The sequence below is a fragment of the Helicoverpa zea genome, chromosome 6 (assembly GCF_022581195.2).
Source record: "Helicoverpa zea isolate HzStark_Cry1AcR chromosome 6, ilHelZeax1.1, whole genome shotgun sequence".
NCBI classification, from domain to species: Eukaryota; Metazoa; Arthropoda; class Insecta; order Lepidoptera; family Noctuidae; genus Helicoverpa; species Helicoverpa zea.
The window spans coordinates 8385556-8400689 of NC_061457.1; the positions used below are offsets into that span (position 1 = coordinate 8385556).

General features: G+C 38.4%; 1 protein-coding gene across 9 annotated transcripts in view; it reads left to right on the forward strand.

The window, feature by feature from the left end:
* Window positions 1-15134, forward strand: part of LOC124631249 (partitioning defective 3 homolog) — a 51172-nt gene that overhangs the window by 11026 nt on the left and 25012 nt on the right. For 5 of the 9 annotated variants that reach the window (XM_047165525.1, XM_047165526.1, XM_047165522.1 and 2 more), the window contains exon 1: window positions 9245-9665. The exons of 1 other annotated variant lie outside the window; for it this stretch is intronic. In XM_047165525.1, the coding sequence (XP_047021481.1) occupies window positions 9543-9665 (123 nt within the window). In that variant the 5' untranslated portion in view covers window positions 9245-9542. Of the gene's footprint in view, window positions 1-6476; window positions 6560-9243; window positions 9666-15134 lie in introns of those variants that run through there. 3 more of the 9 variants (XM_047165521.1, XM_047165523.1, XM_047165519.1) reach the window with 2 other exon arrangements.

The following is a 15134-nucleotide window of genomic DNA, read 5'->3' on the forward strand; positions in this document are numbered from 1 at the left end:
AACAATGTGGAAACACTGTGCGAAGAATTCGAGCACAGTGTATTGTCCTTTGACCGACCTACGCATTGTGGTGGCTTGCGTGTCGCTCGCTACTACGTTTTCCACCTGCATGACCTGCGCCATTTAAATTAGACTTCCTGAATAATATATCTGCAAAATTAGAGTTATGATACTTTTGATAAGGTGCTCTTATCACGCGGTCTTTGAAAATGCGGAATTACTAGCCCGATTCGGCTTTACAATATCGTTGAGGTTAGAACTTACGAACTAGTACTTACTCGACTGTACCAATCCCAGGTTAGCACTGCACAATGCGCATTAACCGCACCCATACTGCGTTAGGTTTCGACATAATCACAACCTACCATAACAATCCTTCTATCGTTTTCCATAACATTAGGGTCAATTCCCACTGAAAGAGCAGCGGCCGGCAGCGGCCGGCAGCGGCCGTAATTGCAAGGGATTGAGCGCGAGCGCGGCGGGCCGCGCGGCGCCGCACCGCGCCGCGCTCTTACATTTTCCGTGCTCTTACGGCCGCTGCCGGCCGCTGCTCTTTCAGTGGGAATTGACCCTTAGGGTTGAATAAAATTGTATGCATCATCACTATTTGAATCGATATGAAGGTACCTAGTTTCTTTCACAATCATAAATAATATAAGCAAATCAAAATCATATCCTCTTTACAATATAGAACCTCTTGGGATAAGTCATCGTAATAGAAAGACTATACATTAGGTACTCATATTCTGCTGTTTGATAAACGCTGACTACGATCTCTACGATCAATGTCACTGCTAGGGTCATCATTATCACTGAGTTGGTACCAATCGTTACCCTGAAATCAGTTTGGTATCTTTCTTGTCTTAACTCAAAGACAAATCAAATCACCAAATGATGGTTGTTGTCTCACTTACATTCTTAAGATTTTGCTGTAGGAACTCTACTTAAGTTTGCTCCTATTTAAAACCCTGTGTGGTTCTATATGAATACACAACAGTTTTAACTGCAGGGTGCTCCCTATAATTTTATCTTATGTAAAGTCATTGTTTGTCGCGCTCCCACTATTACGATAAGCATCGTTGGCTGGATAACGTACAACAGGTCAGGCCGAACTAGGTGATGAACAATACAGGGAGTGTTGTTTGTCACCTGTTTCTCATCCTGCTTTATTATAACTGTATCAGTGTGGGCATATACATGGTCCGTGATATATTTATGGTAATTATTTTCGTGCTTTAGGTCTCACGTGTTAAAATTTGCTTCTTCTGCGTCCGCATATCCGCATAATGCAATGAAGGAACAAGGCTGAATCAGTTAAGGCTCATTATAGCGAACCTCTCTACGATTTAGTATTGCAGAGGTGGTGAGGAACCTTAGATGCCACCTTTTTTCATCGGAAACCAACAATTAGCACCTTAGCAGTTTATTGTTTTAAATAATTATTTATGTTTACATCGATTGTATTCCAAATATGGAGTCCTTCCTAGCAATTCCGAGTATGTCTATTCAAGGTTCAATTTATTGAGGCCGGGTACAAATGTGAACAATAGCACATGTTAAATGCAGACCTGTCTGTGGATTCACTCAGGTTACAAATTGATTAGTTGTTATCAACGGCACATGGTGCGCTCCACTTTAGTTGACCGATAACAGAATTTCGGAATGTAATTTCGACGTAAAAATAAATGGCAAATGAAGGTGTATATTTTAACTTTCTATATGACGTCTTTGTTGAATTGTATGCCAATCTGCTAATCATTGGATTACATGGTAATTTATATCAATTTCTCAGTATTGAATTATATAAGCTGTCTTCTGACCCTCTGGAATAAGCAGACTATAAGAATAATAAGATTAATATGCATGGTTCATGTGTTCAAAGGTAAATAATTTCCAACTGCAATGTGCTACTGTTTCTCTACCTGTATGTTATATGTAAATAATAATAGGTACCATCTTACATTAAGAGACAAATAGAATACTGAATAGATTGACGTGCGTCCCTCACGTTCTTAACTCGTGACGTGGTTCATGTGGTCGCTTGTCTGTGGTCGTTCTAGGAACCTATGTGTAGTACCAACTTTTGCTGTTTTAACGAATTGGATTCCCACGGGGTCACCTCAACAGGTGTACCTTTGATCCTATGCTATCCTGGTATGTACCAGTATGTTGTTTTGTACTTCCTTACTTGGAAGTAACTGGTACTAACTTATATTTTGTTGATATATTATGATATAGCTAAAGATTCTCCTTCCACTTTATTCAACAAAAATATTATTATTACCCTTACCTTCACATCCGCCCCGTTAACGGCCAAACCGCACCACGGTCCACGCCTTGCCGGAACGTATTTTCTTAGCAATAAATAGGTACCTAACCTCAATTTATTGTATTCACATCGATTATGTTCATGAGTTTTTGAGTCAGCCAGAATAAAAGAATTCTAAGGACAGAGGCAGCAAGAGTGTAACTAGACGTTAAGATCTGATTAATCATCCATCCCTAAGGTTGAGTAATTTTTTTGCAACCATAATTTTTAGCTTCCTTCTTTGTTTAAAAAAGTTTCATTCTCCCTGAATTCAACAGTTCACTGATCTGCTGACGAATTTGCCGAGTATAGCCGTTGTGTATTTCAAGATACATTCTGAAAGGTAAGTAAGAGAACATTAATATCGTGAAGGTCGGGCCAAATCGATTGATCTTCGATATCATTGATTAATTCATCCCTTTTTGTCTGCTGACAATAGCTCGTTATGTACGAATGCAGTTAGTTATTTGTTATTGTTCTGGTATCAGGGTGGTGCTACGTCGCTTGCCAGACATTACAATTTACATAATATGTAAATCATAAGCGCATCATCTTCATTTGGGTGTCCAAAAATAGAAAGAAAGGTTATCGTTATTACTTCAAGCGTAATAAAAATGCAGTTTTATTTTTCTACATCAATATGAATGAATATTTTTGAGAAACGGTAATTATTCCTCTAAATATTTTTCTTTTGTGGTGACGAAATTCCACCACGGTGGAAAGCAATCCATATTTATCGTACTATAGACCTAAATAAGCTGAACCGATGGCTTTACTCTCAGTTTCTCCCACGGTCACCCATGGTTGGCCACCCCGCTAACCACGTGAAAATGTTAACCAAGCGAGCGATGTAACCACGAGTGCCTAGGTACTATCCGCTTACAGAGTACCTATTGGCGGTTTCCGCTCGACTTGCACGAAAGTGATATTAATTGCGATATTAAAACTACACTTGATAACCATTTTGCATGTTAATTGGATAAAATCACGACTTTTTCCGTTGTACAGTATTTTTAGCATAATTTTTTCAGCCTATGTCACGCACCCAGCAAAGATACTATGTAAGCTCGTTGTCGGATGTACCAAGTTACGTCAACATTTTTTTTTGGTTTTAATACTGTCAATTTAAAAAAAATATACAGGATCACTTTCTGATTATGATAATGATTAAAATTGTGTAACTTTATTCGGACTGCATGCATTATTCATGAACATTTACATGCATGTATATTTATTATTAGGTCCTCTATGCGAATGTTACGATAGTGGTTCTTGGTATTTTCATCAGAATGGAATTGTGATTTTATAATAAAGTCGAGTAAGAAATCTAATAATTTGAACAGTGCATTTCATCATAGTACGTTTTAATGTAAGTTTGTTCGTTCGTAGCGAATGGTTTCACTTCACTTCTTTGTTATAGTATTTCTTTTACTAACAAAGTTCCACGTGCGAAGGTCAAGCTTTTCGCGGACGCGGCCCGGTCGTTGACCCCGCGGCCGCAGCACTAGTGATGTGATTGATATGCATGAACTACTGCTGGTAGGACCTGACACTCAGAGACATTGTACTATAAATTCTAGTAACGATGTGGTGTGACTACTTTAATTTAATTCGGCGAACTATAAGACTATGAGTAGATATTCATGCGGAATGATTGTAGGTCTAGAGATTATATAAATTATATTGATATCAAATCGTCAATTATTTTTTGGAATGATTTTGTGTTTCCAAAGTTTAGCTATAGGCCATTCCATTTATAATAAATTCTGGATATACCTACATAAGTACATACAATAAAAAGGCGGTGCATTCAATTTTATCACCTTTGGCAGACAGTGGAACAACCGTGATCAAGTTAAGTATATTTGAAATAGTAGAAAGTTAAAATTATTACACAGTGTTACATAAAGAATTTCTAACAAAATCTTTGTCTTTTACTTAAAAAAGAATATTAATTTGAGTATTTTTCACGGAACAGGAAATATTCAGGTATTATAGACATCTTTTATGTAGATTGCTCGACTATGTGTCATGCATAACAAAGTTCATCTTGCAAACTTTCAAAGTCGCGAAAGTTTTATAAGAAGATAACACTAGATATATGTCAGGTACTTAATAGCTAAAAGTTTATGATAGTTTCCATTAAACGCTGCCATTGTTTGCGAGCGAAACAAATGGGAAATTGCTTTTCTAATGCATGGAAATAGGGACGTGGAAAACTTTTGTATCGAAATAAAATAACGTGTTAGTAAAATCGATTAGAGTACTAATTGCCTTATTTAACTCGTACATTATTTGCTGCCTAAAGGAAATTATCTAAATACACTTACACATAATCTATAAAATACTTAATTTTATTTGCACGGCACGTCGTATCACTAAGATAATTCCAAGAATGACAGAAGAGAGTGCAAACTAGGTGAAGAAATCTCCTTTGTGCTTCGTCAGCTTAATTCAGCACATAAAATGTTATTGATTTAAATTCAGGAGCATTTATAAAGAATGCTTAGTACCTACTCACATTTTATGTTAACGGCTTTACCATGCTTATAATTAGCTTACGTTAATATTTTGTCAATTCTGTTACACCACTATCTGGGTCAATAACCTTTGGTACACATTTAAATCCAGTTTTAGGACTTTGTTTAGTAATTAACATGGTTATTAGTGAGGTGACAAATTGTCATATAATTATAACTACACACTTTTACATAATCATAATAAACACACGTCCTATGTATTAAACTAATCCAGTAAAGGGCTTAGGTACTGATTCCCGATAGTTGATAGGGCCGGCACGCGAGCATTTTGTAGGTTTCTGATTCTTTTAAGTAAGTGAATGACAGTCACTTAGTTTTCCTCGTTGCATTCATATAATAGATACGGCTTGTAATTTTTGTAGGATTTCTATGTCATTCTTAAGGATTCCCTCAAGTTTTCCTCTGCTAACCTGATTGGAGAACCATTGTTTGTTTTTTAAGCTATTGGGCAATTAAACCAATTAGCGATCCCATCAACATCCCAATTATCTAATTCAATTAATTAATTCCTTACCTAAGTGGTTTAAAACGACAAAAAAAAATTGTTATTGTGTTTGTATACACACTTGTTGTCCAAATGTTCTAATAATAAAAATGTTAGTGAGTTAACATGCAGTGCCATCTGTTGGCACCAGACGAAAGTGACAGTAAAATCATTTAATTTATGGAGAACTATTATACACACTCTGAAAGCTTAATTTAACATCGAAATGTTCATTTTATATTTTTCAATTCTATTGATGAACTTTCAGCACGTCACGCGTCGTCAGTAATGCATTCATTCATTCGTATAAACTGCAGTAAGTTGGTCAGGCAGTAGCCATCATAATTCTTCACGTATTGTGTAGATGGCGCTGCATGCAGAATAGTAGATATGTTTAGGAACTCTATAAAATTATGATTTGGACACTACTTAATGAATTCTCAATTGTGTGTAAAATTTGCAAAGCGTGAGTAAAATATTTCCGTATTAGAAAAAATCAAGCATTTTTAATAATTGGCAGCACCAGTAGTTTTAATAAGAAGCAGGTTAGCAGTTCCGTTTTTGTTGAAAAGTGAAGTTCCTTCGGAGTGGCCTTGACAAGTGGAGGTGGTGCGTCGGTTGGCACCCCACGCCATCGTTCCGCTGTCTGCACCCGATGTCCGTCGCGCTCCGCCACACGCTTCGCGCCGTTGACCCCTGCCTCGTCACAGGGGAGGTGCCCCACGAAAGTACCCTTAGCTTATTTCAATAGCACCTCCGGGACAAACATCCGGGAGGAAACGAGTCAAAGGGATCTTCAGTTCGTTAACCGTCGAATCAATGTTTACGCAGCAATTCATTGAAACATTTTGAGAATTTCTAAATTATTGAATGAAATAATGTTGAATATTAAAGGGGTAAGTAAGAGAATGGCATTAGACGATTCGGTACCATTGGTTTGTAATTGCACAGGTGGGAGGATTGTTTACACGGCGCGCGAGCACCTCTCAATGGCTCGGCTACCTGCAGGGGCAGGGGGAGCGGTGACCTGCTGGCCCTCCCCCCCGCGCCGCCGCCGACCGGCGCACGCGCAGAAAGCCGAGCCAGTTGCCCGCCGCGCAGCCTCCAGCTTGTTTACATCGAATTTCATGTGACGTTTACCCCTTGCTAATAGTCTGTAACATCCTGTTTGATGTTATTAGTGGTGGCAGTGATACCCATGTGAACATTTTGCGAGAAGTGTTTCAGGTTGAAAATGTAGCTGTTGTGTGACCAATGTTCCCATTCTCAGTTGCAGGCATTGTGGCATTGTACGCTTTTGTCAGTCATTTATTTTGCATTTGCACAAAAGTTGCATAGCTAGTTCCTGTGATAACATGGCATGGTAGACAATACAGTGACGTATCCTTTATTTTTTTTCATCCCAGTATCCCGAGGCTTAGCGTATGTGGAAAATTCAGCGTTCATTTATTTCGATAGAGCCTTGGATTTGACTAAATATGTGTTAGACAAAAGAAGTATAACTTTTACATGGTCTTTTAGTAGTAGCACATGATACTCGTAGTATATTTAAATGAAACAAAAAATCTCTTAGAAGTAACGATACTTAATTGCCTAATTCTCTGCTGTACTTGAAAATTGTTAAAGTCATAATTATAAAAGTGTAGTAAGTAATTGTTCAGGTTCTGATTCAGGGATCGTTGCACTTATGTACATGGTCATAATCAAGGCATTGTGATTGGTCCGCAGCACATGAAGCATAGCGTGACCGTTGAACCATGACCGTAAGTGCTAAGAACCTGACTCAACACACATTTAAACTCTATAAATTATGGATAATATCACCAAAGGACTAGAAAAAATACTGATACAGGTTTTATTTACACAAATGTCTATGTTTTTGCAAACTTTTCGCTTTTACGCTAAACTGGATGATCAGCGAATATTCATTTGGAATATAAAATTACCAGAGTGGCATCAGTTTGACACACTTTTATAGATGGTTCAATGAGGCAAAGAAAATGTCGCTATTATTGTCAATTTCTCATAACGCGACACGACGCGATTACGGTTACTAATCAGTATCATTGCCACGGGTTTATAAGCCATTGTTGCTTGAAGAGCGATCTGGTAACATAATAGTTACTCTGGCGCTGATCTAGATACCCAGATCTCGGGGTAGAAAGCGTCGTGAGACTGCGACACTTACAAACTTGCTTATCAATTGAGTTTATTTTATTCCACATCTTGATTTTCCTTGTCTTGTGGTTCTTCAAGAAAAAGACTATTAATTCCTAAAGTTGCATGTTTCATAAATAGGTGAAACCTTAAAACGTCTATCTGCCAACAGCTAATTAGGCATGCTGTTGGTAATTAAGTGCGCTCATTATGCCTTTGCTCATCTTATCGTAACGTGAACAAAATGTAGTCCCATGTAATTTTGTTAAGGCACTTCGCAAGCGTTGACAATGGGTCTGTGTTTGAATGGCGAAGTCTTGTTGTTAATCGTCAATTGTTCGCACGATTGCATCCACTTGATCTAACGCGATGATAATGAAGTTACGCCAGTTACTGACTTTGATACATTCTGTACTACAAAAACTAGGTAGCACAGTAATCAATTGTTGTCTGAATCAAATCTTCGATCCTGTTATGATCTTTGTTTGTTTTTAAATTATTTGGGTACCCCATGTGGTTTTCCTTCTTAACTTTCTTTGTTTTGGAAGAAGTGAAGGAAGACAATACCAACTCACAAATATTCTTATACAGTATATCTGTCCCTATGTCGGGCTTGCTTGACCATAGAGGATGGTCGTTTTCTCCACTTATTTTCGCTTCTGGAGAATCTGTTAATTCTATCGCGAAGTTTCAAAACCTCGTGACAAAGGCATGCAAACTGGCGGAGTCAACGTTTCACGAGCTATGCGCTAATGTTCACTATGTGGTAATTATTCCTGCATGTTGCGAGTTTGCAAGCCTTTACTTACCACTCCGGGGGTTTTTGCTGTATTTAATGAAAAGAAAATATACGTTTATGCATCATTGCGTTGCTTTGAAATTTAATAATGGGCACGCAGAATGGCATCATTAACATTTCTGAAATGTTGAACAGATTATAAGGCAATTTAAATGCAGTTCTAAGCTGTGTTAGATTGCAAGTCGTTTGCTTGAGCTGGGCTTAGCTAAATTAATACCATCGCGGAGTCCGTTGTGCAACTGGTGACATCAAAAGTAAATTGGACGGGCAATTCAGTCGCCGTTGTTTGCGGATATTAGCTACACTGGAAAATAACTGCTGCTCAAAGTGCCGTACAGAGTTTTGAAACCATTATTATGTCTAATCTATTGCCCTGTATTAGATATACTATACTACGTTTTTTATAACACTATTATAACTGATTGTGCTAAAACAGACACATAGACATAACTAACTAATGAGTTTTCACTTTCCGTGTCTGAAATCTTGTTTAGCAACTTTATTTAATTTCGTTGTGTTGGGGCGTTCGGGCATCTTTTCATAGTTCACCTCGGACCCTTCCGCTGTGCAAATTTATTGTATGCTAGTTTATGATCATCTTCTGACTATTTAAGGTGGGCACTTGACCGGTTTAATATACGAGATTTGTTGATATTGTGTAAGTCATCAAAGATGGGCTTGTTTAGTGGGTAGTAGTAGATTTTCACAAATTCTTGTTTCGTTAGTAGGTGGTTGATTAGTATACGTCGCCAAGTCGGCCTTCTTATGGAGACCCAGTTGACATCGTGACCTAAACTGCGAAGGCGTTCGCACTCGAAGTCTTGTAGTGGTTGATGTTGATGGTAGATACAGCAGGTATAGTGTCGGAGAGTGAAGGTGCAGTTTGGAGGGGCGGTGATAGTCAGATAACGATGGCAGCGATAACGGGCGGAGGCCGCGAGAGCGCGAGTGCCGGCAGTGCCGCCTGGTGCCGGCTCGCGGTCTCACTCCACTATTTTTCAACACTTTTTGCGCGTCTAGCTACAAGGTTGTCGGTCGCGTTGTTGTGACTTGTGTACACGGACATCGCTGGAGTCGTCAGCGAAATTAGTTTTTTAAATTACGAATCAATTATTATTTTTAATGTTGCTAGTATAGTGTGTACTCTTTTGTTTTTTTTTCTAAATCTTTTTTTTTGTGAGCACAACAGTTACTCAAAACAATGCCTATTATCCTCGAATTAAAACTATAATTCAGTGCTTAGTGGTGGTTATTATGAAGGAATCGACTCCTCGTTGTGAGGATGTGGCTGACAAACTGGTGCGTCTGTTTGGATGGAGACAGACGTACCCTGTGCAAAAACTCCAGAGGAGTATTCTGCCCCAGACCAATGATACGGTAAGATTTGGATATAAGTGAACAATTCTCTAAATACTTACACTTATTTTTGTTAGCAAAAATATTTTAACGTAACCAGGTCTAGCGGGTCACAGCATCTTTGGTCTGGAAAGCAAAGGACGACTTTTGCGCTTATTCTTTAAAAAGTAAGCTTAGACAGAACACATTAATTAGATACACGTCTTAGAAATCCCTTGGGAATCGTCTCGGTGTACCAATATCTGCATGCAAAAAAGCTTGTTAAAAATATACCTATGCAGATTTTTCAAAGACACCTAAGAATCTAGCTATCAGCTACCTTGCTTGCGCTAAATCCATGAATCTTTGTTTTCCGAAGGCAAACTTGTACACTTTAGGCGCCATTCTGTTTAGTCACTCTAAAGATAACATTATCATTAAGTGTTTGTACTTCGTTGGAAAATTAATTGAACCAGGTTAACTTATCTAATATTGATTTGATAGATGATTTGGTCGCTCTCTTCTGACTTACATTAGCACAACATCTGCTCAGCTACAGGTCTCAAATATGTTTGATTAGAGTATTTAATTATAAATGAATGCGACGAATTCAAAGTAAAAGTGAATATTCAATGATTAGTCCGGGAAAACCCACGCGTTTGTTTTATTATAATTCCTAACCACTTCCTATAATGTCGCCTTTCTCGTTACGTACGCATGTCGATGTTACTATTGTTGCCAATTACTTTCACGGAGCTCTTTTGTGATCTGAAAGTGGAAAGTACTTCATTAAATCAACTCACTTATAAGTCGCAATTACGTTACCGATGGTACCTCCCCGTATATTCACGCGATACGGACAATGAACCCTGCGTATGAGTTGCATATTGAGTTTAAATTACTCAATGTTGTATAAGTATATTGTTAATTTAGCTGTGCTAAGGAAAATCTGCTTAGTAGTAAGCGGATTTTGTGGCATAAAAACAATGTGCAGTTTGTAGGACATATTTACATGTTTTATGTTATTGCATCCACATACTAGCTTGCTTGAATTAATAATCACGATTTATTTTGTACGATGAGATAGCCTATAGATATACATAGATACCATCGTTTACAGGAATGCTTGATACTAACTCAAAACCAAACTATGTTAAGAGAGAAATAAAATTGACTCCAAATTGCAGACATGGAGATACAGTTATAAACTAAGAACACAATTTCGCAAAAACGCAGGTTTACTTCATAACTTGAAAACCATAGTTTTCGAGATTAAGTCTTCATACACCGATCTGCCTAATTGGACTACATCGATCCGCATGATTAATTGCTTGGACGACCTTGTGTGTAATCAGTGACATTCCAAACGGGCTACGTTTTAACGACATGTGTGCTTAACGCCTTAAACTCATCTGATAACAGCTGTCCTACCGCACGTAGACAGTACAACAAAAACTAAATCAGATTAAGTTATAAAACAATGTTTATGTTATAAAACAATGTCTTCTTATGTTATAAAACAATGTCTTCCATCGCGTCTGTCTGTTCGCTGTGAATTCAAAAGCAGTTAGACAGGTGTTAATAATCGCCAAATATTCCTATCTAATCTATTCAGGTTCTAGTCTGTTATTTGGGAACAAGGTACCAGAAACCACGACCATCGTCGTCAAACCATGACCGTGCTCATCGCCAACGCCAAACTTCTAGCATGTAGCGTTTGCGGAGATTAAACTAGCGATGCAATAAGTAGATGTAGTTTCCTATGCAGAAACAAATTGACCCATAATAACATTCACGGTTTACCCTATAGGTACACAAACATAAGCTAATGGTTATTGTAAGTCCTACGTATCTAGTAATATCATTTCATTATGCTAAGCATCAAACTACGTATATTTTGCAGACAAGTTTCAGAAATATTGATCCTTTTGTAAATATTGAATCATGATCGGGCTTGGTTTATCGATGTTCGCAATGGAATTCTATGATAATTATGTATAAACATTGGCCAAGCCTTTTAACTTGTTTGAACTGATATGAAAAGGGGGCGGATTGAAGGTCTTGTTTTACCTACGTTTTAATTATATAGCGTAACAATGACGCGTGTAAAATGTGAGGTATCGGTTACCACTAAATTATTTTGTAGTGTTAGAAGAATATTTGGGAGAGCACTAAGACGTGCTCATCAGTAAAGTTAATCACTATTTATTGGTGAAAATATCAAAGCTTGAAAGATGCAAGGTTTCCTAACAATGAGTGGCGAATTTCCGACCAAATTCGGAAAGGTCTCTGAAAGGGAAAGGCCTACGAGTTTAGCAAACGATTTCCGTCATGAGGGCCTTATTATGCTATCCATATTGGGTTTAAAGGTGATGAAGTCAACAATGACGAAATTTATTTCTGAATAGATACAAAAAATATTCTGCTCATCATACATAACATTCATTTAGTGTTTGTAAGCTGTCCCTTAATACCGATCTCCTGGGACTTAAACCATAACAGCCCATTCATTATAGGGAAAATGACCTCCCGCATGGCTTCGTGACTCGTGACTCCAATGACAATTGGGAAAATGCTCAATTATATGATTCTGTTTATGTATATGAACGTGACTTATACATTATAATCTGGAAAAACCTTGTAGTTTTCTATTGTTTGTGATCGCTCACTAATTAGACTTAGCACTTGACAAGTGAGATGGAGTATACCGTCATTTGCATACGTAGATCGTCTAGGTCACAAGACTGATATTATCGCGACTGTGATGAAACTAGCGATACATGAATGTTTAACTAGAACCACTAAAATAATCTAATAGGTTCTCGTGTATTAAAAGTATTCCCAAAAACCCGATCAACAGCTATCAGAATAACAATGTACCGATACGTTGGTACATTGCTTATTCAGCAATTTTTGGAAAATATAAAGTAATACTGAGTATGTATTTGTCAGTTTATCTTAGCTCATAGGTAGAAATGGCAGATACTACAACATAAAACTGAGGATTTAATCTTACGGAGGGGAAAGGTGTGGCTAGACAGGCTTTTATATTTTTCTTATATCGACAAGCTTGTCTCTATACTTGTGGTTTATGTTCGGAGAAGTAATACATAGTGTGCTTTCTCTTCTGTTTAAATCTACCGAGAGAGCGATGTTTTGATTTAATCACGTTGGTTCTAGGTTTTGACCTGTTTTGACGTATTCTGTATTATTATAATCAGCAACGTAGCTCAAACTATTACTGAATTTGTAACTGAACAATCCTATGCCTCCTCGAAGGATCCTCTCTCTACAGATTTGAATCCAGGCATGTGTTAGTGTGAGAGTTGTCCAGTGACAGGCAAATAATCACGACATGTGGCCGTTGGTCAGTAAAACCATGCCATAATACCATGTGTGTATAAACAGGAACAGGAGCTTATGTTACACGAATAAAAGTGTAATAAGTTTCAAGTGAAATAGTTCATGCCTGGAACACGACCCTGACGTAATAAGATTTAAAAAAAAATCTTATGGCTGATTTACATTGAGTCAGTAACTGACGTCAGTCCACTGACAAGTCAGTGCTGACCCGGCACTGCCATCGTGTAAATTGATTTGAAGTCAGTACAGTACTACTGACGAAACACTGACACTACACTGACTTCGTGTAAATAGCACGCGTCAGTTTTCGGCGCCTACACTGACGTCAGTTACTGACTCAATGTAAATCAGCCTTTATTTCCGCAGTAACCGCAGTAGGTATTTTCTGAGACTTTCCTTGACTTGACTGACCCCTGAACCCGAACTGTTAATGTCCTTCACGTAAATGATTAAAGGTAGTATGAAATCACTTCTAACTATATTTGGAGCAGGCAGTATTGAATTATTAATGCTCTGCTGTCTGCATTATAAAAAGGCAGTTAATAATCCGACCCTCGCTAAGTTCAACTACTTATAATAATCTCCTAACCGTCTTAGGAAGCCCTTACACATATTGAATATTATATTCTCATGTGTTATATTAATTAGTTTTTTTTTTTCATTTTTGTGAACTTCCTCTTTAGATCTTCCTTCTACCTATATTCTTCTTTATAGCATTTTACGAGCATGGTGACTTTTAAGTCGCACTAGAAGGGCTGTAAGGGCACATAGAAATATTACAGGATTATAACTAAAAAGGCTTCCAGTAACTGGGAAGCACAAGGAACTAGGGACGTCAATAAATGCTGACCTCGTTTCTAACTGAAGAATATGTGTAGGTTGTTACGTTATGAACTGAACCGTTATTTTACTCTTGTTTGTCTTGAATATTGTCTTGAATATTGAAGATTGGTCCAGTAGTCTAGTTAGGTACAACAAACAAATACGAGCTCTTTAAATGTAATTTGAATTTGCACAAGCTGTAAATTTTTACACTAAACCAGATAATAGAAAAAGCTTTACACTAAACCAGATAATAGAAAAATATAATGAGTACCACAAACCGTTGTACCTGGCTTTCGTGGATTATTCCAAGGCTTTTGACAGTCTCAAACACACGGCGATTTTTACATCCTTACGCGCACAAGAAATAAATGAGACATATATAAAGCTTCTGGAAGAAGTCTACAGGGCCAGCACTGCATCGATTAAAGTACTTTCCTCTGGTCCATCATTTTTAATAGAGAAGGGCGTAAAACAGGGTGATCCGCTCTCCCCTAATCTATTCACCTGTACACTAGAAGAAGTCTTCAGGAAGCTCACCGTGCCCTGGACATCTAAAGGCATCGTCATCGGTAACAAAAGGCTGACAAATTTGCGGTTTGCTGACGATATCGTTCTTTTTGCGTCTACATCAGCAGAGCTCCAAGAAATGCTCCAAGACCTGAGCAGGGCAAGCCGAGAGGTTGGACTTCAAATGAACATGAGCAAGACACATACGATGACCAACAGCACGAAAGGTAATGTTGAGGTAGATGGGCAAGCTCTACACTATGTCGACGAGTACATCTACTTGGGCCAGTTAGTTTCCTTCGATAACAGGCAAGAGAAAGAAATCGATCGCCGCATCGAGAACGCCTGGAAGAGCTACTGGTCCATGAAACACTACATGAAAGGGGACCTACCCCTTTCACTCAAACGAAAGTTAGTCGACATGTGTATCTTGCCCGTCCTAACCTATGGTGCGCAAACCTGGTCCCTCACCGAGTGTCAGAAGTCCAGGCTCAAGGTTTGCCAAAGAGCGATGGAACGTAGCCTTTTAGGTATTAGACGAACTGATCGTGTACGAAATACCGACATACGTTCCAAAACGGGAGTCGCTGATGTGGGCCGAAAGTCGGCAATATTAAAGTGGAACTGGGCCGGACACGTCAGCCGAATGCATCCGGAAAGATGGGCCACTATCGTCGCTCAGTGGACACCTCAGGATGGACACCGCAGGCGGGGTAGGCCCCGGAAGAGATGGCGTGACGACCTTGACGCCTATTGTCGAGACTGGTGGGCTCGGTCGAAAGATCGAGAAGTGTGGAAGCAAGATGGGGAGGCCTT